The sequence below is a fragment of the Rhineura floridana genome, chromosome 5 (assembly GCF_030035675.1).
Source record: "Rhineura floridana isolate rRhiFlo1 chromosome 5, rRhiFlo1.hap2, whole genome shotgun sequence".
Taxonomy (NCBI): domain Eukaryota; kingdom Metazoa; phylum Chordata; class Lepidosauria; order Squamata; family Rhineuridae; genus Rhineura; species Rhineura floridana.
Window position 1 is genome coordinate 103,608,725 of NC_084484.1, and position 26,252 is coordinate 103,634,976.

Below are 26,252 nucleotides of genomic sequence, written 5' to 3' on the forward strand. Positions count from 1 at the left end.
TATTCTAATCAGTCTGATTTTACACCAAACTGCAGTTTCACATTCAACTGTCAATGAGCCCAAAATAGAAATAGAGCATAACCTCCAATTTGAAACACAAAAGGCTGTCTTCACCATCATATGACATTGACCAATAAAAAGGCTTTGAAATAATAAAATGAATTTGACACAGATTTCTAGGATGAAGAATGAGGAAAATAAAATTTTCTAGTTTAGATTCTCTCTAGAAACATTAGTAACACAGGAAAGAAGCAAAGTAAGAAGAACACCAACAAACATACAAAAATATAATTCCCTATCTTTGGAGATTGCAGGTGTTGTCACTACTCACCATACACTCAGAGGCACATGTTACCAAATTCTTCCAAGCTACACAGCAAGTGGATTGGACTGTGAAAGACCAACCCAAATGGTGTTTGCATTTTGACAACTTTGTAGGGCAGTCCAATATCTCAGAGAGGAGTTCAGGTCTCCTTCTCCCCTGGTGCATTCACTATAGCTGCCCAATTTCCCTGCTTTTTAAAGTTTGATAGAAATACCTCTAGGCTATAGGTATGTTCTTAAACTGCAAGGTTTTTTGCCTATTAGTGAATAATTATTTAATTTTTCAAATACCTGAAATAGGCAAATGCTTAATACTGCTGTTATCATTCTCTCTCTCTAAAAGTGTTTACTTTAATTCTGTTGAAACTGCTTCTTGGAAGTTTTCCATTGGTATACCAGACAATGCACTGGTTAATAGTTAAGACTTTTGCATTCTTCTATAGCAGCAGTTTTCAAACTGTGTTCTGGAAAACTTTAGGGTTGCTTGCAAGTTTGTTATGTTTTGTAAGGAGGTGAGTAATGATAGACAAGCTTCCTTGAAAGACAGCTTGCTTATAACCACTGAGCTTCCTCTTACCTAACACCTATCTCACATACCCAGAAATGTGCAAAAAACAAAGGTCTGCAACATAAAGACAAAAAAGGGCAGCAAGAGAGCACATTGCGTGCAAAAAGTCTCGGGTTCAGCCCCTGACATCTCCACATGAAGCTAGGAAACACTAATGTCCAACTGGGAGTAGCTTTTCATGGTTTCAAGGCACACAATTCTGAGCTAGTTGTTACAATGGTCTGACCTGGTATAAGGTAGCATCCTGTATTTCTAAATGAAGAAAAAGTTTATTGAAAGTATAAATTGAGAGCTGCCATTTAGTAATTTTTTGCAGATACCAGAGGTTGAACCTTGGGCCTTTATTATGGAAAACGGGTTTTACCACTGAGTTCAAGTCCTGTTCCTATATTAACATTATTAGCTATGTCTAGAAGTGTATGATATATTTAGTGGACTTTGAAGAAGCACGAATACAGGGCGAACGGGACAGACGAGCTAAGCGGAAGGCACGTCAAACAAATCCTCATTGCTACCATCTTACATCTGGAAACCTATGTCCTCTCTGTGGGAGGGTGTGTGGATCCAGAATTGGCCTCCACAGTCACTTATGGCCCCACTGTTAAAGACCTTATCTTGGAAGACAATCTTACTCGGCCATGCCATCTGTCTACTATCACACATGCCCTACGTAGCTCCAGATTGGATTACTACAACACACTGTGTGGAGCTGTTCTTCAGAAGCACTTGGAAACTAGCTGGTGCAAAATGTGACAGCAAAGGTTCTAACTAGGACACATGTCAGGGATCATGTGATGCCGCTACTGCATCAGTTGCATTGGCTTTCATTTTGTTTTCAAGCTCTGTTAAAGGTGCTGGTTATTGCCTTTAAACAGTCTGTCAGGGTATTTAGCGGATCATCTTTTCCCATGTGATTTTGTATGCCTGTTCAGTTGTTCTGGGCAGGCCCTGTTCCAATGCCAACTGAAGTATGGTTGATGAGGACATCAGATAGGCCTTCTCTGTTGTAGCATCCAGGCCCAGAAATTTATTATCCTAAGAGTCTTGTATGGCCTGCTTGACATTCCAGTGCCTGAGAGAGACTGTACTGTTCCATACGGTATTTGAAGTCTGATTGAATTGCTTCCCTCATCAACGTAATAAAGTTTGTATTTTTTGGTTAGTTTCTTTTATTGTTTACATGATTTATCTATCACTAGTTTAATTTAAATATTGTAAAGTGCCTTGAATCTTTGTTAAGTGGAATGGGAGGTGTTGACTATGTATGTAGAGCAACAGCAGAAGAGAGTGGGAGTGCATCTTAAAAGTATTAGACTCACTAAAAGGAGGAGCAGACCTCTGATATAATAGTCACTCGGGGGATATTGTCAGATTCTGTTTGTCTTTGGCTAAAGAGTTTTTCCTCAAAATGTGAAAATCTGAGCAGTGGAAAGTCACTCTGTATAGCTGCTGTAGTTGAATATGCACGGGCAGGGCAGTTTTTAAGTTGATTCATTTTTTTAGTGGAAAACCCAGATGATTAATCCTCCATTGATAGTAGAATTGACTATCAGTCTGGGAATGTACAACAAGAAAGCCATATATATAAAATACCTGGTTGAAGGTATTAAGCATGATACCATTTGTAAGTAAAAAAAAATTGTTTACCTCAATGGCTTATGTACCAATACCCCATATCATACAAAACCTGACATGATGGTCTATGGGAACTAAATAACCCCATAGTTTTAAAACTTAAAATATTGTGCCATTGTATGCACAAATGCACATGCATCACTATAGCAGTGCAATATTCATGAGTTATGAATTACCTGTAATAACAAATCTCACAGGACTGGCAGCCATAACACACATCACATGAGCAGCCTAAGCACAACCATATTTCAAAACTCCATGTGTAGGACAGAAAACAGTTACATAAAGTACATCATTGCTTTGATTTTCTGTCATTGTATTCAATACTTTCCTCTTTTCTTGATGTTGACAGTGGCAGGCCTTCTATTTCTGTGGCTGCCTGTCTTGATGTTCCAGGCAAGCTGGTCATGTTTTTGACCCAACCCAAAGTTGGTTTAATTCTAGATCCAGGTCTATTAAGAAGAAACACCTTTTGGGGTGTATACACCATTGTGGGTTAGTCAGCTTCCAAACAGTATAGGGATTTAAACATACAGTGGCCACTTTGTGTGTGTGCGTGTGCGTGTCAGAGCTTGGAAGTAATTAGTTACAAGTAACGAATAACTTGTAATTCATTACTTTTTTGAGGAATCAGTGGGTAATTCCTTTACATTTTGATTGTAATAGAACTAGGAGTACATTAGGGCCCCACTCGGTTCTGGGTGTGTGTGTGTCCCACAGAGGGTATTGTTTTGGGGGGCTGCAGCCAGGCCGTCAGAAGTGGCAATGAGGGCGGTCTGGGGCATGCCAGCCGCAGCCTCCCCACTCTTCAGGCTGCGCAGGGATTGCATCATCACGGGGGAGGCCGTTGGGCTCCTCCTCCCTCTTTACCTCCTGGGGCTTCCCCAAGATGCCCGTTGCCACTGCACACAACTTGGTGGGCAGGTCATGGGGCAGCCGCGCAGCCAGGAGGCTCGTCTCCAGCTCCATGAAGGGCATCTTGGTCCTGGCCGGCGCGCTGTATCTGCTCTGCGGGGGATGCTAGAGGCCGAGGGTTCTGGTGCCTCCTCATGCCGCCCCACCTCCTGGTGCTGGCCTCGGCATTGGCTGCGCCGGGAGGCTCGCTTCTCCAGCCTGACCCACTTTGCCCTCGCCATGGGCCAGAGGGAGGGAGGGAGGCTGGCGCTGGGAGTCTTCAGCCAGCTGCTTCTTTCTCCTCCTCCGACCAGTTCGGGGTGTCCTAGTCCAGGGCCGAGGGAGAGAGCGCCACCGCAGCCAGCACCAAGAAGCTTCCCTGCCTCCCACTCCAGGGCAGGGTGCTCTTGCTCCCTGCTGGGCCACTGCCGTATTAGCGGAACGCTGAGAAGCGGGGCCCTACTGTAATTGTATTACTTTTGTGGAGTAATTTTAATGTTTCCAGCACTTTTGGACATTACTTGGGGAGGGGGAAGTCTTCTGCTCCTCTGATTTGTGCATGAAAATCATGTGCCTCAAACTGGGCTTCTGTGCGGCATCACTCTTCCCTCGAGCTCTGTGGGTGGGTAGGAGGCGATGAGGGAGGAGGTGGAGAGTGAGATGGGGTGGAGTGGAGAAAACAAATGTTTTAAAAAATGGATGGTGGTGGTGAGGAATGGAGTGGAGGGAAAAAGGAGCCAGAGGGCAAGAACATGGATAAAGGAGGAGAAGGAGACAGCAGCAGAATGGAGATAAAGAACTGTGGAGGTGAAAGATGACTCTCTCTCTCTCTCTCTCTTGGTGAGTGAGTGAGTGAGTGAGTGAGTGAGTGAGAGGGAGAGAGGGAGAGAGAGGGAGAGAGAAAGAATGAATACTGTGTTTGCACTTGGCACACGAAGTGGCCTCCACCAATGTATTTTAACTTTTTTGCATCTCGGGGGAAAATGTTTGCTTGAGTGAGTGTCCCTTAGTTGGTGGTAGGGCAGGGTCCAGGAGGTGGTTAAGTGACAGAGATTATGCTTGCTAGCTGAGTGGGGGTGGGTTGCACTTGGTTTGACATGCAAAGATCTGAATAGTGGCCTCTGCCTCCCTCCCCACCTCCCTTATTAGTGGAGAGTCCAACAATGCTACCTTATGGATAAAAAGAATTATTCTACTACCTCTGTACATGTGTGTTTATTTTTAATGTTGTTTTAGACTACTTAGATGTGCAGCAGCCAAGGCTAGCACTTTGTAGACTTTTTTTAAGAAAGTAACTGAAATGTAATTGTAGTGATTACTTTTGAGAAAAAGCAATCAGCTACTTTCAGAGCAATTGCAATGGTAATTACTACTTTTTTGGGCCATGTAATTGTAACTGTAATTTACTACTTTTTAAAAGTAACCTTCCAAGCTCTGGTTGGTGTGTGTGTGTGTGTGTGTTTATATATAAAACCACAATTATCACAGTTTGCTCATCAGTTTGAAAGTGTATATGGAGCCCATCGGTCCAGAGGAGTCCTAGTTTTATTACAATAAACAATAAGGCTTGAAATTCTGATCCAGAATTTCGTCCATAACGATTCTATCATTATGCATCAAAGAAAGAATTGCTGCCTTTTAACACACATGTATTTTAAAACAGAAAATGTGGATGTTGACAATTTTGGCTTTGTGACTATGATTTGGGGAATTTTCTGGTTTGTTTTCGGTGCACCAACCAGTCATGTTTTCATAGCTTGTCCCCTTGCTAATGGCATGCTGGTGAAAAAATACAAATTGTATTCCATCTAGGGCCCTGTAAATGTGCTGTTAATTTCTCAAACCCGCTAGGACATCATCTTCATTTCCCTCGTATATGTCTGTATCATAAACATATGATTTGGAATCACATCAGTCAGACATTTATGCCATACTTGGGTTTGGATGGCAATACTGTACTGTCTGCATTGGACATCTTTCTCTAAGTAGAACTAATTGTTCATCTGTTGTAACATTCTCATATGGCATGAAGAATTATGGGAAAAGGTGTAGTAAACATTCTACAGGACACACATAGGGGCAAGCTGCTCTCACATTGGTAGCTGTGCACTGAAGCCTGTCATCAGATATCAGAGCTTTATTTCTTTTGAAAGAAGGTCTTCAATAGTTGCCCTTAACTCTGGCCACTTGTTGAGGTGAGGGTGCAGATTGCTTGGAAACGTTTTGTAGATCAGTTGGATCACAAAGACCCCCAAAGCCAAACTTGTAAATTTTGCACAAACTTTTAGCTATGATGAAAAAAACCCACTCAGTTTTGTTTGGTCACAGGGAAGGTTATAACTTTTTTTAAAAAAAGTTAGGTTTATACAGGGGCTTTATAAACCTGTGAAGTGCTTTTTCACTCCATACGCTGTTTGTAGGTTATTCTGTGATGTTAACAAAAGCAATTTTATCTGTAGACTGAATCCTGGTAAGATGGAGGTGCTGCATATAGGCAGCTCATGTGTCTGTTAAGTAGGTAGGCAATATGTTCTAGATAGCATTGCAAATCCCCTTGAAGGAGTAGATTCATAATCGGAGGTATGTCCATAGTGCTAGATCCAGCATTGTCACTTGATGCCCAGGTGGCATGGAATGTATTTTTCCAGTTTGTATCTAGTTCGTCTGTTACAACCATTCCTGGACTGAGATAGTCTGACCAAGAGATGAGAAGGCCTGTAAAAAAAAGAAAAGAAAGACAAATTAGAGGGGATGGATTCTTCCCATTTTTTCAAAGCCTTTTTTGTTTCCCCCCTGAAAATTTTGGACTATGAAATATTTTATTTTAGAATGATGGATAAATTTTTAAAGACAAGGCGTCCATATATTTCCTCCTCCTAACTGATTTCAAAAACCAAGCAACAAGTAAGACCATGTATAGTATCAGATCATTACAATTCCTGTAAAGTGAGGACAAGTAAGTCCTGAGTAATACAGTGAGAGCACAACACTTAAATACAGGAGCAAGATGCATCTTTGCTTCTAGGAGGCACTGTGACACAAGAGAAGGATTCAGTTCCTTCTGTGCTTATGAGCTTTCTCTTATTAGCATAGTTGGTGAATCTGTTTCTGTCCTCTTGGCTAGGCCTCAAAGTGCTGGGAGTGGGAAAAAGCACAGAGGAACACAAAAAAGCAGAAACTGATTGTGATAGAGAAAATAAAGACAGATTAAATTTAATGTAATATTCATTGAGTCTTGGTTATCCTGCCCCGTCTTTTTCTCAGCTTTTGAGTGCTTTCTGTCTGCTTGACCCTGGAGAAGGCATAATAGTTTTCAGAGACATAATAATTTTCTTTGGTTTTTTAAAAGATGTTTTTAGATGTTTTATTGCTTGTGTATTTACCACCTTTGGGCTCCTGTTGTTGTTGGTTTCTTCTATTTTTTCCCCTTGCTCCTCATAAAGTGGCAAAACCAAAGAGATGCTAGGTTCCTTACAGTTCAGCAGCTTGAACTCCATTTGTAACTTAAAAAAGAAAGGATTGCATATTTTTCAATTTCCCCCAAAATTTCTGGGGGTTTTTTTCTGGGGAAAAAAACCCAGGAGAAAACAAGTTCCTCCCCCCAATAGCTTCAGCATCAAAATTCAGTATGCCCCTGAAGCACAAGAGTGCTGCTGTGCTCAGGTCCTGCTTTTGGGTTTCCCGTAGTCATTTGGTTGGCCACTGTGAAAATAGTGCTGCCCTGGGCTCCTTTGGGAAGAAGGGCAGGATAGGAATTTAATTAATAAATAAATGGGAAGCTGGACTAGATGGGCCATTGGCCTGATCCAGCAGGTTCTTCTTATGTTAATCCATGCTTTGGGAACCTTTTAAAAATATTGTAATGTGCTCTATCTGGCACTCTTTTTGACGACTGTTTGGAAGCTGCAACTAATGCAGAATGCAGCTACCAGAGTGCTGAGCAGTGTAATGATTATAGCAGTATAACAGTGGTTTTACATGAGTTGCACTGGTTGCCGGTACACTGCTGAAGATGTTGCTGTTGACATATAAAGCCCTGAATGAGTTTGAATCCAGATACTTGAAAGGAGCACCTCTCCATATATCATCCTATTCAGGCCCCTGAGTTCTGCAGAAGATGCCATTCTGGAGGTCCTGCCTATAATGGACTGGGGGAGTTCAGGGTTGTATTCAGTTTAGCACTAAGCAGATCAGTCAGTGCAAGGATGTCTCCTTGTTCAATGAAACACTCTCCCCTTCCCTACCCCTGTACACCCCCTAAATCTGTTCTGAGGTTTTCCCCAACCCTCTGTAGTAGATTTGAAGATGATGAGGGGCACATGGGGTGGGGGGCAGGAGAGAGGTGAAATCCCATTGTGCTAGTGCCACTCTTTTTTTTATCATTAATTTTTTATTCAAATTTTCAAAAACAAAACAAAACAAACAAAACAAATTAATAACTATTACAATAAAAACTATTGACTTCCGATTTGTCGTAGATTAGCTATAAGTCTATAATATGTAACAAACCTGTCTCTTAATAAAATTATACAATTATCTTCCTCCAGTGGTTATCTTAATTGGTATCAAATCTCATTAACATCATTTTATTCTTTCCACAGAAAGTCAAAGAGAAGTTTCTAATCCTTGAGATATATATCCATCAATTTTTCTCCAAATAGACATGTCAATTAATCCATCTCTTCAGGTCTACTAAGTCCAGTAATTTCAATAGCTCTTCTCCCATTCTCCCATTATCAGTATTAATTCCATCTTCCATCTTCCATCTTCGCACACCCAATAAAATTGGTCTTACTGCCATAGTCATATAATAAGAGTCTGATAGGGATTTCTTTCATCACAGGTATTTTCTTGCCATCAGTTCTGAATGTATTACTGAAATGTTGTTGTAAAGTTGTATCTCTGTTCCTCTTTTTTACAGAATGCACTAACACATCTCTTGAGAGTTTTTCCATTGTCCCATATCTGGAATTTATTCTATAAACTTTCTCTATTTCAAGTTCCATCAAATCCTTCCAATCCAGGAATTTTTTCGAGTCGTTGATATCTTTATCTCTAATCTCTTCACCAATTCCTTCAGGGACAGCGCTGAATTCCAAACAGTAATATTTGTCTTTAAGATCCATCACAACCATAAAATCAAAATCTTTTTCCAGGTCCATATTTGATAAATCTATTCCAATCTCCAGGGCTTGAACCTTCCCTTTGATCTTTCTTTCATCTTCTTTTTCTTGTCCAGTTATAGAATCCTGAATTTCTTTCAGCTCCTGTCTCATTTTGCCAAATCCAATTTTCATCTCTTGTCTGTTCTGACCCATCTCTTGTTTCATTAGCTTAATCTCATTCATTATTTTCTGAAACATATTTAGAGAGAGAATCCCTTCCTGAACATCCAGGTTCTCAGCCACCTTCTTGATTGTCATTCTTAAAACCAAAAGAACAAAACCCCTTCAATTCCAATATAGTCACTATTCTCAAGCAAAGAACAGTTTATTTCTTTTTCCAGTCACAAATGAGTTAATCTTCCAAGCCAGATGACATCACCCTCTAGACAGCACGAACTGCCTTATCTCTTATATGTCCAAAACAAATTTAGTTCACAGCGTCCAAATGATTAGTGGCATAAGGAATAAGCAGTTTCACAAAAAAAAAAAAGTAGACCAGAAAAAATAGTCCCAGACATATAATACTCAAATATCAGATAAATCAAATTTTCTCTTCAAATCAGATGCCTCTCATCCGTTTATATCTTTAAAATGCTCAATTCCATGCCAGCTTTTTGCAATAAAAAGCAAAGATAGGCTATTTCGATTTTCTTCCTCCTTAATTCCGTATGTGAAAGAGAAAGTTATAACTCACCCAGGGCTTCTTTGTTGCTGACTCTTTGACAAATCTCTTTTGCAGTAACGATAACAAAATGATGATAATAGACAGGAGGATGCTTGCCTGTTAATTTCCATTTTTCTTTGAAGAAAAAAAAAGTCTTGCTTAATCAGTTAGAGCCTGTTTGTAATCCCTGGCTCCGTCCGACGCTGTTGGCTACCTTCCTTCATAGGCGATTCCAATGAATTCCAGTCCAACAAACACCACGGAAGTTCTGTGGGTAATCTCAAAGTTTCTCCCTTACCTGGGAGAAAAATTTCCCAGTCAAAAAAAACCTTTTCTGACTGGTTTTAAAACTGAAAAAGCTTCCTCTGAGACGAGAGCTCGTCTAGAGGCAAGCACAGGCGGAGCGATCCTCCTGGGAAGTCCGCTAGTGCCACTCTTTAGTTGCATATTACCCTCAGTATCCACACTGAGAATGTCTTGTCTGGTACAGCTTGACTTCGTGGTTATGTATTATGGACCTAACACATATACTGGGACATAATCTCAACCGAGTGTTGATGGTGATCCAGTAGTGGGGGAGATTCACATTCTCCTGCTCTCATGGACCTATCATAGCCTGGTGAAGTTTGGGCTGATGGTGGATAGTTCCCCCCCTCCAGGGTTGGGGCACTGATTAGAATGGTGTGCTCCAGGAGACTTACGGAATCTTGCTGTGTGGAATTTTCTAAATCAGCATGGCAGGCATTCTCATATAGGACCCAGGACCACTAATATGATTGCTCTTCAGTGACCTCTCTGGCACTGATCAGCTCCTTGCTTTGCTGAATGTCAGTGAAACAGATAGATCAAAGCCTAAAGCGCAGATGGTTGGAAACAGTGCTCTTGGAATTCCACTGTGGCAAATTTGTAGAGCACTTTGAGGGCAAAGTTGTTCAGTTCCACTCAAATTTCAAAACAACGGGAGGTTACTAGTGCACCAATGAGTCTTGTGTGGGACCAGTTTCAGTTGTTGCAGCTGGATGATGTGCACAAGAAAATGCAAGGGATTCAGCCAACCACATGCTCTCTTGATCCTTGGTCATTGGGCTAATAAGACTGAGCCATAGGGGATTGGCCGGGTGGATCCAAGGACTGTTAAATGTGTCTTCATGGGAGGGGGTGGTTCCAGCTGCCTTGAAAGAGATGGTGGTGTACCCCTTCCTTAAAAATGCCCTCTGGACCCTTATGTATTTGATAACTACTGTCCTGTGGTGAATTGGGGCAAAGTGATTGAAAGGATGGCGTCTGGATAACTTCAAGTGTGCTTGGAGTATCTAGGCCAGGGACAGCCAGTGTGGTGCTCTCTATAAGTTTTACTTCAGGTTCCATCAGCCCCAGCCAGCATGGCCAGTGATAGGAAGATGGGAGCTGTAGTCCAAGGACATTGCCAGGTAGCACATTGGCTTTCCCAATCTAGGTACATTTTGATCAGGTCCAGTTTTGGTCTTTGCTGCCCTAGTTGATGAACTTTTATCAGTAGAGAGAATGAAGAGTGTGATCCTGTTAATTTTTTTCAATCAGCAACTTTTCATATCTTCAACCATGGTATGTCCCTGGAATTATGTGGATTAGGAGTTAGTCACTTTGATAGGGTTCTGCTCCTTCTTGCAGAGCTACTAAGAGAATGGCATCGGGGGAATTCTGCTCAGCCCCTTGGCCCTTGAGTTCTGGTGTCCTGCACAGTGGTGTACCATTGGTCAATCCTGTCTCTTGTGGTATTTCACATCTACATCTGCGATTGGGAACCTCTGTCTCATGGCCTTGATTAGGTCCAACAGGGATCCTAATTTGGCCTGTGAGACCATTTTTGCCCAAGCTATAGCCACTTGCAAAATTCACCTCCTCTCCCCCTTCTGCTCTTGCAAGTTTTGTTCATGGGAACTTGGAATCTAAACCTCAGTGTATGCCAGCTTGGGTTCCATGCCTGAAGAAAGGTGTGTGATAAATGGCTTGATTTATTTATTATGAATAATTTTCCATGAGGCATCCCAATGTGGTTTACAATATAACATATATAAAGCAGCTACATCTATATTTTTTAAACCTTATAAATATAGAAACAGTATAAAACAACAGCACATACATAAAATCAATTCAAATCCAATGTAGATAGTAATTGGGATTAAGATTTTAGAAGGTTTGTTGAAAGAGGAACTGCTTATTTTGGGAATCCTTCTTGGTAGTGTCTCACCAGATTTCTAACTCCAGAGGCTGTATATACTGTATATGGAAGGTTTATTGAGGGAACCCATTGGGTTCTGCTTCTTGTGCATTGCTTTTTGTCCATTGTATCCAGCTCTTGCAACAGTGATACAGTAGAGCCCCACTTATGTGGCGTTAGGGACCAGACCCCTGCCTAAAAGCAAAAACTGCTGAAAAGTGGAACATCAATCAGCTGTAGTGGGGGAGCTCCAGCTGACAGCGCTTGGTCCCTGCAACTCCCCATGCTACAGCTGATCAATGTTCCACTTTTCCATGCATCGCCCTCTCCCCCCACTCACTCACTCACTTGCCCTCATTATGGTGGGGGGAGTAGTGCTCCCCTTCTGCGGCAGGCTCCCTGCTGCGGATTGCAGGGAGGGAGCTGCCCGCCTGCTCGCTCCCTCTCCGCCTCCTCCCTTGCTCTCCTCCTCCTCCCTTGTTCCCTCTTGCCCACTCTTGTCCCCTCTTGCCCACTTGCCCTCCCCCTGCCTGTTCGCTCGCTCGCCCTCCACTACCTCCCTCGCTCGTTCTCCACTCTCCCCCCTGCCTGTTTGCTTGCTCGCCCTCCGCCCCCACCCTCGCTTGTCACCCCTTGCCCACTCGCCCTCCCCCTATATGTTTGCTTGCTCGCTTGCCCCCTGCTGCCTCCCTCGCTCATCTCCCCTGCCTGTTTGCTCGTTCACCCGCCACTGCCTCCCTTGCTCATCCCCCCTTGCCCGCTTGCCCTCCCCCTGCCTGTTCACTCGCTCGCTTGCCCTCTGCCGCCTCCCTTGCTCATCCCCCCTAGCCTGCTCGCCCTCTGCCGCCTCCCTTGCTCGTCCCCCCTAGCCTGCTCGTCCTCTGCCGCCTCCCTTGCTCGTCCTCCCCCCTGCCTGCTCACTCACTCGCCCTCCGCCACCTCCCTTGACAATAAAATGGCGCCGGACGCCCTTCTCAGACTCAGCTGCTGAGCGTGTCGTCAGAGCTTGCAAACATTCCTTTTTTTTTAACTTCAACTCCCATCAGCCCAACTGCAATTTAAAAAAGGAACGTTTCCAAGCTCTGACGACGCGCTCAGCAGCTGAGTCTGAGAAGGGTGTTGTGTCTCTGTGTATTCTGGCCGTTTTCCGCCGCAAAAACTGAACAAGCACCGAACATATGGAACATGGATACAATTCAAAACCACAGCATTAGCAGAGTGCCAAGAAGCGAAGCGCTGGAAAGCGGAGCCCTACTGTACTCACCGCATATGAAGCATGGGCATGAGGCCAAGGCAGGGCTTTTGGCAATTTAGTAAAACAGTCTGGATAGTTTAGGGAAGTGAAGTGATGTCATTGTGCTCAGTTCTCCTTCCCTTCCTTCAGTATTGTGTGATGTGGCAGGGTAAGTCTGAGCATCCTGATGTCATGTTGTGAATCTTCAATTAAAAGATGTTACTAGGGAGATGTGAGGCTGCTGTTCTGTGTAAAATGGAAATGGACTGCCTTCAAGTCGATCCCGACTTATGGCGACCCTATGAATAGGGTTTTCATGGTAAGCGGTGTTCAGAGGTGGTTTACCATTGCCTCCCTCTGAGGCTGAGAGGCAGTGACCGGCCCAAGATCACCCAGTGAGCTTCATGGCTGTGTGGGAATTTGAACCCTGGTCTCCCAGGTGATAGTCCAACACCTTAACCACTGCACCACACCGGGTCTCATAAATTGACCCTAAATTGGTAAGGTTCCTACTATTTCTATACAAGTATATAATTTTAATCCTTGCATTGCTTCTTCGGCAGTGGTTCAAAATTTCAGCAAGCCAAGGACATACAATTTCTTTTGGCTTGATTTTAAGCATAACACATGAGACCTGTAAAAAAAAATTTTTTTTTTGTTGCATCTTAAACTCATAACAAAAGTGTTCCTGTTCAGGGTTCAGCCAGCTAGCCATGCCCTCCTTCCAGATGCTGTAAGTGTGAGAGGCTCAAGCAGGCTAATTCACTCCTGCCTAGTTTTCAGGTTTTCTTTCCACATGGCTCTCAATATTACATGGGTTTTGGAAGTCACTGAGCATGCTGTTGGGCTGTTGTGGGGCTTTTTTGCCCCCATTGGGAAAGACCTTTTTATTTGTTGGGGTTTACTGCTGAAGTTTTGTGCCTCCTCCTCTGCCGAATCTCTAGCTTGTTTCTTAGTGCCACTGTTTTGGCTCCACTCTTGACCACCTGGGAACCACATGTATGCTGTCTTGGATTCCATGGTGAACGAAAGGCGGGGGTATAAATGTAACAGACAAACAAACAAATAAATATTGGGGGAACAATTTAGAGTTTAGAAGAGGTGCTTGTACAAATGGCTATTAAGTGATTACGGAGTGCTTTTGCACACAAGAATAGGTAGGGGTAGCTGTGCTTACTTTACTAGTGGATGTTTTTAAAAATATGACTTCATAACTTTGGCATTTGTATGTTAACTTAAAACTATTAATTCTTGAATACTGCTCTTAGCCTCTAAATACAAACAAGATGTTACTAAAAGGTTTTGGTGCAGACTTTAATAAGCAGATATATCAATAAAAGCTTTGGTTGCTTACCTGGGAGTAAGTTCTGTTGAACCCGATGGAGCTTACTTCTGACTAGACGTGTATTGGATTGCAGCCTTAATCAGTAGTAGGCAGTGTTAATAGGTGAGGGCAAATTTAAGGATGCAGTTTTTTGAGGTTGTTTTGATTGCAGTGTGCTGCTGTTAATGTAACAGAAATGACTAAAATAGTATTTTTGTGTAACAATGTGTGGTAATTTTTATTTATTTAAATTGTATGATGATCATTTAATGTTTATTTTGTATGGATTTGGACTGGCAAACTGGGAATTTTAAATCCCAGTCTTGCTAGTAACTGTTTTGCTTAATTTTTGTGCCTCCTTTCTACTAAATCTCTAGCTGCTTTCAGAGGTCGTTTTCTTATTAGCTGGCCTCTTTTTCGCTAGAGGATATTATTATTATTTATTCCATTTAAATCCCAGTCTTCCTCCTGAAGAAGCCCAAACATATAGCAGCATGTTTGGAAGACAGCATCATTACAATCTTCAATTTTTCTAAATGTCCGTTTCTGTTCTTTTGGGGTTTTTTTTGTTGCTATGACAAGCATCTTCAATAAATATTTTCTCTTTGGATGAGAGTAATACTGTTAAACCTCCAATACTTAATGTGTGTAGTCCTATTTAATAATGTCAAATATAGTCTTGTATCAGAAGTAAGTTGAAATTTGCATTTAAATATTAAAATACATGTGTTATTAGCTCTGTATTCCTTAAGAAAAATCCTTGTGTTAAAATGTGGCATTATACATTACAAGTGGAACCTGCAACAAAATGTTGCATTGTATCCCCACCCCATAAGAGGTGTGCTCCTGTGTAGGATTTTAGCCAGACTGGAACAGGAACCTTGTAGTATTGCTGCTTAATAAAGGGGAGGCAAAAGAGCACTGCTGTGCAATGTAGTACCAGATGACCCTGGTTTGGGGCTGAAACTGAGTATTTTAAAGAGGTATAGGGAAGTGAAGGAGTGTGTGTGTACGCACATGTTGGGGGAAGCTTATGGAGAGTGGGAAAGGGGAAAGATACACTTTTTGCTTTCTTCCTCAAACATACCTGCATACTGTAGGGAGAGGAATTTTTTTAACCTCATGGCATGCAACCTCCCCAACCCGATTCACTTCCCCCATCCTAACCACAAGGTTCTTAGGAACTTGAGATAATCAGTTAACCCTTCCTCCTAACTTTTCTTCTCTCCCCTCCCCTTTTCTTCTCTCTTCCTCAACTGCTACCTCAACATTCTGTATATCCTGGAAGCCCGGAAGCCCTTTGTTTTTGTTTTTGTTTTTTTAAAAAATCAAATACATGTTTACTGATTTTCCAGTAACAATAAGTACAAACACAAAGGGGGGGAGGAGATAAGTGGGAACCAAAACAGAAAGTACAGTGAAGCAGATAAAGTACATCCCAACACATAGAGAATAGTATAAAACTTTCAAGTAATGTGAAAAAATGCATCTAGCAATTGAAGCACTTTTAGGTGTGATCCATCCCTCTCCGGAAACTAATTTGCAGTTTAGGAGGTGAAGCAGTAGCATTCTCTTGGTCCATCTATAAGAAGCCACAATATGCCTTTGATTTGATCATCCATAGTTGCACCCCTGTGGTATCTGAATTCATGGGTGAGTTGCTCAATCAAGGCAAGATGCCACATTTTATTCCGCTAGCCCTCTTGTGTGTAACAAGAGTTATAGTGCCAGTGTTGGGCTATTTCAAGCTTTGCAGCAGCTAACAGAAATAAAATAAGCTCTTTGTAGGACACTTGGTTCATAGCATCAGGAAAGATAGATAACAATACTAATTTAGGATTTGGGGGGGATGTGTAGTAGTATTACCAACATTTATTGACATCCAGAAGGATGTCACTACTGGGTGTGACCACCAGATATGATAGTACATGCCCAGCAGACCACACCCCCTCCAGCACTCCATAGACAATTTGGGTTCATTCTGCCCATTTTAACTGGCATATAATACCATCACAGAACTACTTTAAAAATTGACTCCTTAACTCTGACAGATACTGTTCGAAGTCAGAGCTAACACCACTGCACTTCCCAGTCCCCCTCTGAAATAATAGAGCATACATCCACCTCCCAGGTTTCAAATAAATTAAAATGTTGCTCCCAAAGTGTGAGACAGTAGAGCTTTGCATAGCAGAGAGACTAATCCTTTTGAATTGCCGGAGCCTACTCATATGGTTTCACTCTAAGAAAATACATTCTAAAATATTAGATTTGCATCGATTGAAACTAACAGAGAGGAACATCCTGCAACTTGGCTCTCAACTGATTCCCAGTAAGAGGTCAGCCCCCAGAAAATAGGTCCAAAATTCAATACAGACCCTTAGCCTCCCAAGCATGAAAATGACCGCTTTGAAAGGCATCGCAAAAGAGATAATGAGCCCCAAAGGGGAGCAGGGGTGACATCTGCGGTGCTAATATTTTCACCCACCCCTTCCAAATCCTAAACATGGTTCTAGAGAACTGATTAGATGCCTTCTGCAAGCTAGCAGGAGTCATCTTCAAAAAAGGAAGAGCCCTTCCATGGGGGCCCAACTCACTGATTTCTGTAGCCACCCAATGCACATTGAAATATCCTACAATTACTTGTATCAACTGCTTGAGATCACAGGAGTCGTAGTACAGATGCAGACAGGGCACTCCCAAGCCCCCATAGGATGGTGACTGATATAAAACTTTCTTATTTACCATAGCCCATTTTGTTAATAATTTTTGCAGCAGCTTTTGCCATTTGTTCAGTACGATCTATCCATATTAGAAGTATTTGGAATGAGTATAAGAATTTTGGAAGGGTCATAATTTCAGTTGGGTTTTTGAAATTTTTCATCATTTTAGTTTTCAAACTTAAGTACTTCTGTGTTCCTAGGGAGTCCCCAGAATATATAGAAATCACTGCCTTAGTTTTGATTGACCCCGTTTCACTTACAAACTAATAGGCACTTGGTCATTTGAGGGAAGAAGTGAGACAAAATGTTAAAAGTGTGCTTGTGCTTTTGTTCAGGGTTCCTTCTACTCCATTTCTCACCTGCCCCATGTCACTCTGTATTCTGTGGCAACTAACCATGCTCAGTCCTTGTTGGGCTGTGCTTTTTTGTGGGTAGGGGTTGCCCCTTAGGTTTTGTTTCCCCCAAGGTTTTTTGGACTTCTTGTGTGTGCTGCTGTTTTATTAATGCTTTATAAGATTTCTGTCCTGCCTTTAGATCAAATGATTCTCAAAGCAGCTTACAACAGATTGTAATAAACACACATACATACACACAAAACTCCCACAACCAGGCAGCCCTTACCTTGCCTGCTGGTAGAGGCCAGAATGTGGTTCCTTTCAGTTCTGTAGTCTCAGGTAAACAATTGGAGCTGAATGTTCTTTTTGGCAGGGAGGATAGTATGCTTCCTGTAGATGTTCCTTGTCTGGCAGTTGGATGGGGCTATGATGGAAGACGGGTGTATACCCTTGGTCCTCTGACTGATGACAAAGTCCAGAGTGTGTTTTGGCTGCATAAGGGCTGGCACTCAGAGAACTGAGATTGGTATTGGTATATATGATAGACCGTCAGATAGAAACATGGTTGCTGTATGGCACTTAAATAACTTCAAATAAATGTCATGCATATTGTTGTTAAGTGTCGGAGACATGGAGGTTATAAGGCTGTCAGTGGTTGCTAGCCACAGTGGCTATGTTCTACCTCCACTGTCAGAGGCACCATGCTTTTGAACACCAGTTGCTGGGAATCACAAGTACAGAGAGTGCTGTACTCAGGCCCTCTTATGGGCTTCCTATAGACATTTGTGGTTTGCCACTGTGATAACAGGATACTGGACTTGATGGGCCATTGGCCTGATTCAGCAGGGTCTTCTTCTGTACTTAAGTAAGTCATATCATTCTGAAACTGTGCTATGACAAACTCTTACTTGTAGAATCCTTGAGAGGGAACCACTAATTGCAAATATTTTGTGTATTATACAGCATGGATTTTTCACATTCCACAATGTTAAATTGAAAATACCCCCCATACCATTCTGATCCTTCCTATCAGGGCTGTGGAGTCGGTACGCCAAACCTTCAACTCCAACTCCTCTGTTTTTATACTGTCCAACTCCGACTCCACCCAAAATTGCTTCCAACTCTACAGCCCTGGAAAGGGCTGTAAATGTCTTTTTAAATTGGAAGCTCTCATAGGAGCATTTTTATCGCTGCCTGAATATGCGCTGATCTTGGCATCACAGCATTTGTCTTCATCTGGGTCCTGTGTCATACACTGACACACAAAATGTTTTCCATCTTGAATTATGGTGAAATGCTCAACTACAGCTGACTTCATGGGAAGCTTCTTTGACATTTTGAATTTATATTTTAAAATAATCAAAATTTATTTTGAAGCCAGAGTTGGAGTCGGTACATTTCTACCAACTCCGACTGTTGGCATTAGGCCGTACTGCCTAAGGATGTTTTCATCAGGTCTGGAAAGTTACAAGCATGTGTTTTGAGAAGCAGTCTTATCTGCCATGTCTGGCCTGAGAGAGCAGACTTGAAGGTCAGACAGGTTGTCATGGTAACGGGAGATAACAGCTGGGAAAGTTGTAACAGCCAGTTGTTGGTTCTTCTGCCCTTCTGCACCATGCCTCTGAACTGAGAGGCTGTCTTTACTTTTGCTTTTGGAGAGAGATGTGCTGTAGAGCTGGGGGGGGGGGAACTGCTGAAAAGCCTTAATGTCTTAATAAAGACTCTTACATGATTTAAATGCTCTGAAGAAGTTTCTTGCTCAACTTAACTCCAACGTAATGTATGCTGTTTCACGCAACAACGCACACACACCAACAGGGGTTCAGGGCCCAGATCCACAGCGCATTACACGGGAGTAAGTTGCTGGTCTGAACGGCAGACGGAGTTCCAGAGAGGGCAGCGTGATTGTACCAGACGGAGGTGAGCAACATGGCTGTAAACCTGTCTGGGGGAGGCTTGCCGATGGAACGGCTTAATGAAAAGAATTATGGCAGCTGGAAGCCGAGGATGCAGGCTTTGCTGATAAAAGAAGATTTTATGGGAAGCTATTGAAGGTACAGCCCCTGCACCCCTTACAGCGGCTTGGACTAGAAACGATGAGAGAGCTCAAGCTTTTATACTTCTGGCTCTATCAGACTCTCAACTGCTACACGTGAGGGATGTTACAAACTCCAAACAGATGTGGGACCGGTTGGAAGGCATTCATGTGCAACAGACCGCGGGATCTAGATTGTGTTTGGCACGGAAGCTTTATCAAATGCGCTTCACGGGTGAGTGCGACATGTGTGAGCATCTCACGGAATTCAGACGCCTGTTTGCTGAGTTGACAGACCGAGGCGTCGAACACTCTGAACTTCAGAAGACCTATTTGATCCTGGCTTCACTCGATGGGACTTGGAATAATATGGTCATGGCTTTCAAAGCTTTGCCTGATGGAGGTTTGAACGTTGCGTTTATTGAGGAAAAGCTGACCCAAGAATGGCAGCGGAGACAGGAGGCGAAAAGAGCCGAGTCGATGGAAGCTGTCAGAAGCAAGGAGGAGAAAAGTGCCGAACCGGAGCAGGCTGTCGAAAGCAGACAGGAAAACAAGCGGGAGCAGCAGCGGCTGAAGTCTTGTTTTGCCTGTGGGGCTCGTGGGCATCTCCGTAAAGACTGTGCAATCAAGCGAAACTCCAGAGACGGAGGGTTGAAGCAAGGCAGTGTGAACTTTGTTTGTAAACAGAAGTCTCAAGATTTAGAACCTGTTAATTGGCTTCTTGACAGTGGAGCAAGCCATATATTAATTAAAGACAGACGTTTGTTTTACGTTTCAGAAGAAGTGAAAGACATTGTTTTACTTGCTGATGGATTGCGTAAGAACGTGGAAGCTCGTGGTCTGGTGAAGTTTGACAAGCTTGGAATACTGTCAGATTGTTTATTTGTTCCTGAATTGGCTCATAATATTTTGTCAGTGAGCAAACTGGTGAGTTGTAATTATTCAATTTTGTTTCACAAAGACCAGTGTTTTATAATGAGGGGAGATCAAGTGTGTTTGCAGGGAAGCCTTAATGATACACAGTTTGTAATAAAGAGCAGTCAAGCAGGGAGTGCTGTGTTAAATGCTGAGGCACAGGTACATCAGGGCTGCGTCCATGAATGGCATCAAAGGCTGGGGCATGCAAACCTTGACACGATTAAGAAAACCCCTTTGCACAGTGAAAACATGCGTTTAAGAGATTGTGGACAGATAATGGATTGTGATTCTTGTAATCAAGCTAAAATGACTATTGCACCAATAAACCGGGAGGCTGAGAGAACCACAACAGCTCCCTACCAGCTAGTTCATGTTGATTTATCAGGGCCAATAAATGCTTCACGAGGAGGTGCGAAATTCTTCATGGTACTGGTAGATGATTTTTCAAGATTTTGTCATGTTTTTCTGTTAAAGCATAAAAGTGAAGCTGAACAGAAGCTGAAACTGTTCATTAAGAGAATCGAAACTCAACACAGCATCACGGTGGGGGCTATACACTTAGGCCAGGGAGAAGAATTCATGGGTAAAGCATTGCATGAAGTGCTGGCAAGTAAGAAAATAGCACTTAAACCTTCCACCGGGGTTGCAGAGAACAAAAACAGGGTGCTGCAGGAAGCAATGAGAGCCACGCTGTTGAATTGCAGTTTAGGGAATTCTTTCTGGGCAGAAGCAATTCTTTATGCGAATTATATTCACAACAGGGTGTTACACAGTGCAGTTGGAATGTCTCCTTATGAGAAACTTACTGGCAGAAAGCCTAAAATAGAACACATTCAAAAATTCGGGGCAAGGTGCTGGATCCACATTCCACAGGGAAAAAGGAGGGGCAAGCTTGCGCCCAGAGCACAGCAAGGTTTTGTTTTGGGATTTCAGAATGCATATTACAGAGTTTGGTGTCCAGAAACACAGCAGTTAATTCTGAGCAGAAGCATTAAAGTCTCAGAGAAGCCTTGGGATCAAAGGCAGACAGTTATTCTTAGAGGAACAGATGGCACACAAACACGAACACCATCACAGACATTTAAGCCAGATCTTGACATTAAAGTGGAAGGTACACAAATACCTCTCAGAGATGCTTTGAATGAGCTCATTTGTGCAAAACGCAGATCAAAGAAACGAAAAGCTGAGGAAATGGAAGATCCTGGGCACGCGGTGCCAAGCACAAGCACAAGCTCAAGCACAAATGGGGGGGCAGAGAGAGCCGAAGCTCTGGTTCCTTTAAGACGCTCTACAATAGCAAATTTAGGCAAACCGCCTGAAAGACTTACCGTGGGATTAATAAGTTCTGGAATGAATAAAGTTGTAGACATGGATCCTGATACACTTTATTTGACATGTGTTCAACCAAAGTTTGAATGAATAAAGTTTTGAACTGTACTGAGATGTAATTTTGAACTGAACTGAACTAAACTGAAAATGTATGATGTAATGTACTGAAATGTATTGCAAGATGTATTGTAGAAATGTGTTATTGTTGTAATGGATTTACAGACATGATGAAAAAGGGGGACTGTTGGCATTAGGCCGTACTGCCTAAGGATGTTTTCATCAGGTCTGGAAAGTTACAAGCATGTGTTTTGAGAAGCAGTCTTATCTGCCATGTCTGGCCTGAGAGAGCAGACTTGAAGGTCAGACAGGTTGTCATGGTAACGGGAGATAACAGCTGGGAAAGTTGTAACAGCCAGTTGTTGGTTCTTCTGCCCTTCTGCACCATGCCTCTGAACTGAGAGGCTGTCTTTACTTTTGCTTTTGGAGAGAGATGTGCTGTAGAGCTAGGGGGGGGGGGAACTGCTGAAAAGCCTTAATGTCTTAATAAAGACTCTTACATGATTCAAATGCTCTGAAGAAGTTTCTTGCGCAACTTAACTCCAACGTAATGTATGCTGTTTCACGCAACAACGCACACACTCCACCCAAAAATGCTTCCAACTCCACAACTCCGACTCCACAGCCTTCCCATAAGCTCATTTCAAAATAAAACCTTCCCAAACTTACAGTCCTGAACTCAGAAACGCTTGCTTAACAACCCTCTCAATTTTCATAGCGATACAAAAAACAGTCAGAGAGAATAGAGAGTTCAAAGTCTAAAAAGAGAGGAAAAAAACCCAGAGCCCTTTTGGACTTTTCTCTCTCTGAGTTCTCATAATCTGTTGAAATTCATTAAAAATCAGCCATGTTCACAGAGTACCTGTAATCCTAATACTGACCTTGCCCCATACTCTGACCTTCATCTTCTGCAGTTTAAAGGTTTAAAAATGCCTTGCTGATTTTTAATTATTTTAAGAAATTTTGGCTGGGACCCTATGATAACATCAGGCATGCTCAGTAAGAACCAACTGTCAGCGTTCTAAAAGCCAGACTCATAGCTGCTTGGCTTGGCTAATCAGGGGGCCGCACCCACACCAGACTTTGATTTCACTTGAGACTGTCATGGCTTCTCTCAGAGAATCCTGGGAAGTGTAGTTTGCTCAGAGGCACATGTTACCAAATTCTTCCAAGCTACATAACAAGTGGATTGGACTGTGAAAGACCAACCCAAATTGTGTTTGCATTTTGACAAATTGGTAGGGCAGTCCAATATCTCAGAGAGGAGGTCAGGTCTCCTGTTCCTCTGGTGCATTCACTATAGGTGCCCAATTTCCCTGCTTTTTAAAGTTTGATAGAAATATCTATGGGCTATAGGTACGTTGTTAAACCGCAAGGTTTTTTGCCTATTAGTAAATATATTTTGTGGTTATGTTAACATGCACTCTGTAACGTGAATAGTGTGCCTGTGTTGGCTATGATAGCAAGTCTCTATTATTTTGTCATTTATATTTATTTATTTATTTATTTATTAACTTTATTTATACCCCGCCGTTTTTCCAAATTGGAACTCACGGCGGCTTCCAGATAAAAGACACATACAATTAAAAACCTATCAAAAATAAAAGCATATAATACATAAATGAATAAGTATAAACAAATATAATTAAAAAATGAACTCTAGTTTAAAATAGCATTAAACTGTTCCTAATTGAACATATAGCGGCTACAAATCAGTTTGGTAGATAGATGCATAACATTTTTATTTAATGGTACCAAAGAGCTCAAATATTATCAGCTAGACAGCCATAATTTGGGATTTGCAGTTTCCATGGTACTTACATTTTATTCAATCTATAAAGGTTAAATCTTTGACTTTTGTTTTATGAGAAAGAATTCCAATAGACTGGTTGAGAGCCTTCTTTCTGCTGTATTGGCAGAATATCCACAACAAAATATTTTGTCTTAATAAGATGAAAATAATTTACATTTTAGCTTCTTACAGATTTGGCATCTTTCCACTAGATCTCAAAATCAGCTTCTGATCTTGTTTCTTGACTTGCAATCCCATGTTCTCAAGGACAGAGTTGTTGGCCAGTCCCTGGTCCTCCATCTGTGCAATGAGCTCTTGGTTTCTTTCATTCTGTTCGGCGAGGTTGCGGATCGCATATACTGCCCACTGGAAGGATTATCATCATCAATGCTGCAGTTATCCAGGATCAATGGGATGCCATCTAGCTCATAAACCTTGTCTTGGTTAGTCTTATTCCTGTAACATAAATTTCCAATCAGGCGAATTAGATGCGATTTAAACCCCACAGCTGGATGAGAGATTTGTTCCTGCCCTGTAGCAGAATGAGTTACTGTGAAGATGTTTGTGCTCTGCTTTCCAGCAAGATGTGTAAGCTGCAAAGTTTTGACAGCCACCTCAAGCAAATCAGGGCAAGCCTGCAAACATTCCAGTTGTCCAGAGTCTGATGTAATTTCACAAAGAACATCAAGAAGCCGAATTGTGACTAGTGCTTCCTCCTCCTCATCATCTGCTGCAGAAGCCAATTTGAGCACAGCTTGACATTTCTCCTTGAAACTATTTACAAGAAATTTGGCCATTTCTTCACAGATAACTGTATTATTTTCACCGGTTTCTGATTGTAGTAATTCTAAAAACCATTTCCTTTCTTAATTGCTCAGTTTGGCATACATTGCTTTGACCAACTCTGGGCACTTCAGCAAATGGTTGGTAACAATCAAGAACGCCCATTCTGATTCCGGATACTTTCTGGATGCCTGCAAAACAGCACGAACAATATTCAAGTTGTTTTCTTCCTGTAGTTCTTTCATCCTCTCAGGGTTAAGGCAAGTGAAAAGAACCATACAGCAGTAGGCAATGATTTTCTCATCCTGATGATTCAGGGAATTCAAGAAAAGGGAAGGGAAAGCAAGCTTCCAAATCCTATGCTGAGAATCTCTGTTTCCTGTTGCAATGTTTCCAAGAAACTGGAGGCTACAACGAAAAGCTGTCAGTAATGACTCCAGATCTGTTTCTAATTTCTGAAGCAATTGGATCAGGTGGACAGATGCATCAATCAGATTCAGGTTCCTCATAACATTCTGATTATTGGCACACTGAACACAGGCATTCCGAAGACATCTGAAACATTCTGATAGCAGCAGCAACAATGAATCAATGTGTTTCAGTGTATCAGGGTCATTGTAGGTCACATCAATTTCATGTGAAATTCTTCTCATAATTTGCAGGATATCTTGGAATAAGCTTTCAGCTGCTATTTTCCTACACGCCGGGTCCCGGAAGAGACCCGTAATCTGCTTCACGGTTGCCAAGTAACCGGAGAGCGATGCGGCCTGCTCCTCCAGACTTCTCAGTCGCGCAGCCAGCGCGCACAGCTCTTTTCCGGCTGGCCATGGCGGCGTCTCCGCCGACGCCATCATCACCCAGCTTTTATAACCTGGCATTTAGACATGCTGTATTGGGGACCCTAAGCTGTGCCAGAATGGAAATGGCATACTTGGTGCTGCCTCACCCTTAATTTCTTTATGGTTGGCAGCCCAATACCCTGCCTATCAGTGATGACACTGTTGTCCCAGGAGGGGGCTCTCTCCTTTCTTCCTGTTCCATCTGTTCCGCTGAGGAAAGGGACCTTGCTTTCTAGGATCAACACTTACTTACATTTGAATTCGCCTGTTGTTTGACTGCTGATCTATAAAAAAATCTAGGACTTTTTGACTCTGTAGGGGATTGTATGTAATACTCACTGACTTTAGAATTTAAAACTATTTACCATTTTAAGAATATGCAATACATGACATACAGATAAATATTTTGGTATATTTATGATGTTAAAAAACATACAGTTGTAAGACATTGCAAAGACATTGCATCCTAAGATATGTTTTACCTTCGTAAGAGCACAGAATAGTCAGATGGCCATCTTTATAACATTTTATGAATGCAAATACATGTACCATTTTATTATAGCATAATTTCAGAAATCACTTCATGATCTGCAGCGTATTAGTTACTGTACTAGGTACTTCATTCTGGAACTATTTAGTCCAACTGTGATTGGCCTAATGTTCAACAAAATATTGTGTGAAGTGTCTTGTCTTAGTTGCATTTCAGTATTTATTTGTGTTTTATGGTTTCTGAATTATTGTCTTTTTAATTTTAGCTCTTCTCATTGATGGAGATGAAACCTCCTATTTCTCGTGCAAAGATGATTCTCATCACTAAAGCTGCCATTAAAGCTATTAAGGTGAGGTGCTAAAGAGTGTTTTTTCTATTTTGTACAAAATATGCCTTTCACAAAAGCTTGAGCATTTGTGGCATGTTTTGTGTTCTTTCAGACCACAAGGAGTGAAAGTCATTCTCGCTTGTTGTTTTTCAGATACTGAAGAATTTTATCAATATGTTTTTATGTATACTTTTATAATAATCAAAGTAATATTTTTAATTACTTCATTTCAACCACCCTCTTAAGCTGATTTTGAGAGAGCTGTAAATACAGTATGGGTCATGTTTAGTAAAATGACCTGTTTCTTCCTGCTTAATTTGATATGGGTTTACACGTTTATGCTTATGGTAATAAATTCACATTTTTCTAAACACTTTACACAGATAAACATTTTAAATGCTCTTGAATTCTATCTTTCAGCTTTACAAACATGTAGTCCAGATTGTAGAGAAGTTTATAAAAAAGGTAAATGGAATTATCTAATACTTATTAATCTATATATAGTCTTGACAAACCATTTTAGCCATATTAAAATGTTCTTGAATATAACATCAAAGAATGTAATAACAACTTTATTTTGAACTATACAGTGGGTTGGCTCTAGACTTGCTGTTTTGT

The 26,252-nt window shown here is 41.8% G+C and overlaps 1 protein-coding gene and 1 pseudogene across 1 annotated transcript in view; one reads left to right on the top strand and one right to left on the bottom strand.

The window, feature by feature from the left end:
* Window positions 1-26,252, top strand: part of SCAF4 (SR-related CTD associated factor 4) — an 87,135-nt gene that overhangs the window by 15,990 nt on the left and 44,893 nt on the right. Inside the window, exons 2-3 of the mRNA XM_061627852.1 lie at window positions 25,572-25,655; window positions 26,055-26,099. Of these exons, the coding sequence (XP_061483836.1) occupies window positions 25,572-25,655; window positions 26,055-26,099 (129 nt within the window). The remainder of the gene's footprint in view (window positions 1-25,571; window positions 25,656-26,054; window positions 26,100-26,252) is intronic.
* On the bottom strand, window positions 23,189-24,834 carry LOC133385892 (ataxin-10-like; annotated as a pseudogene).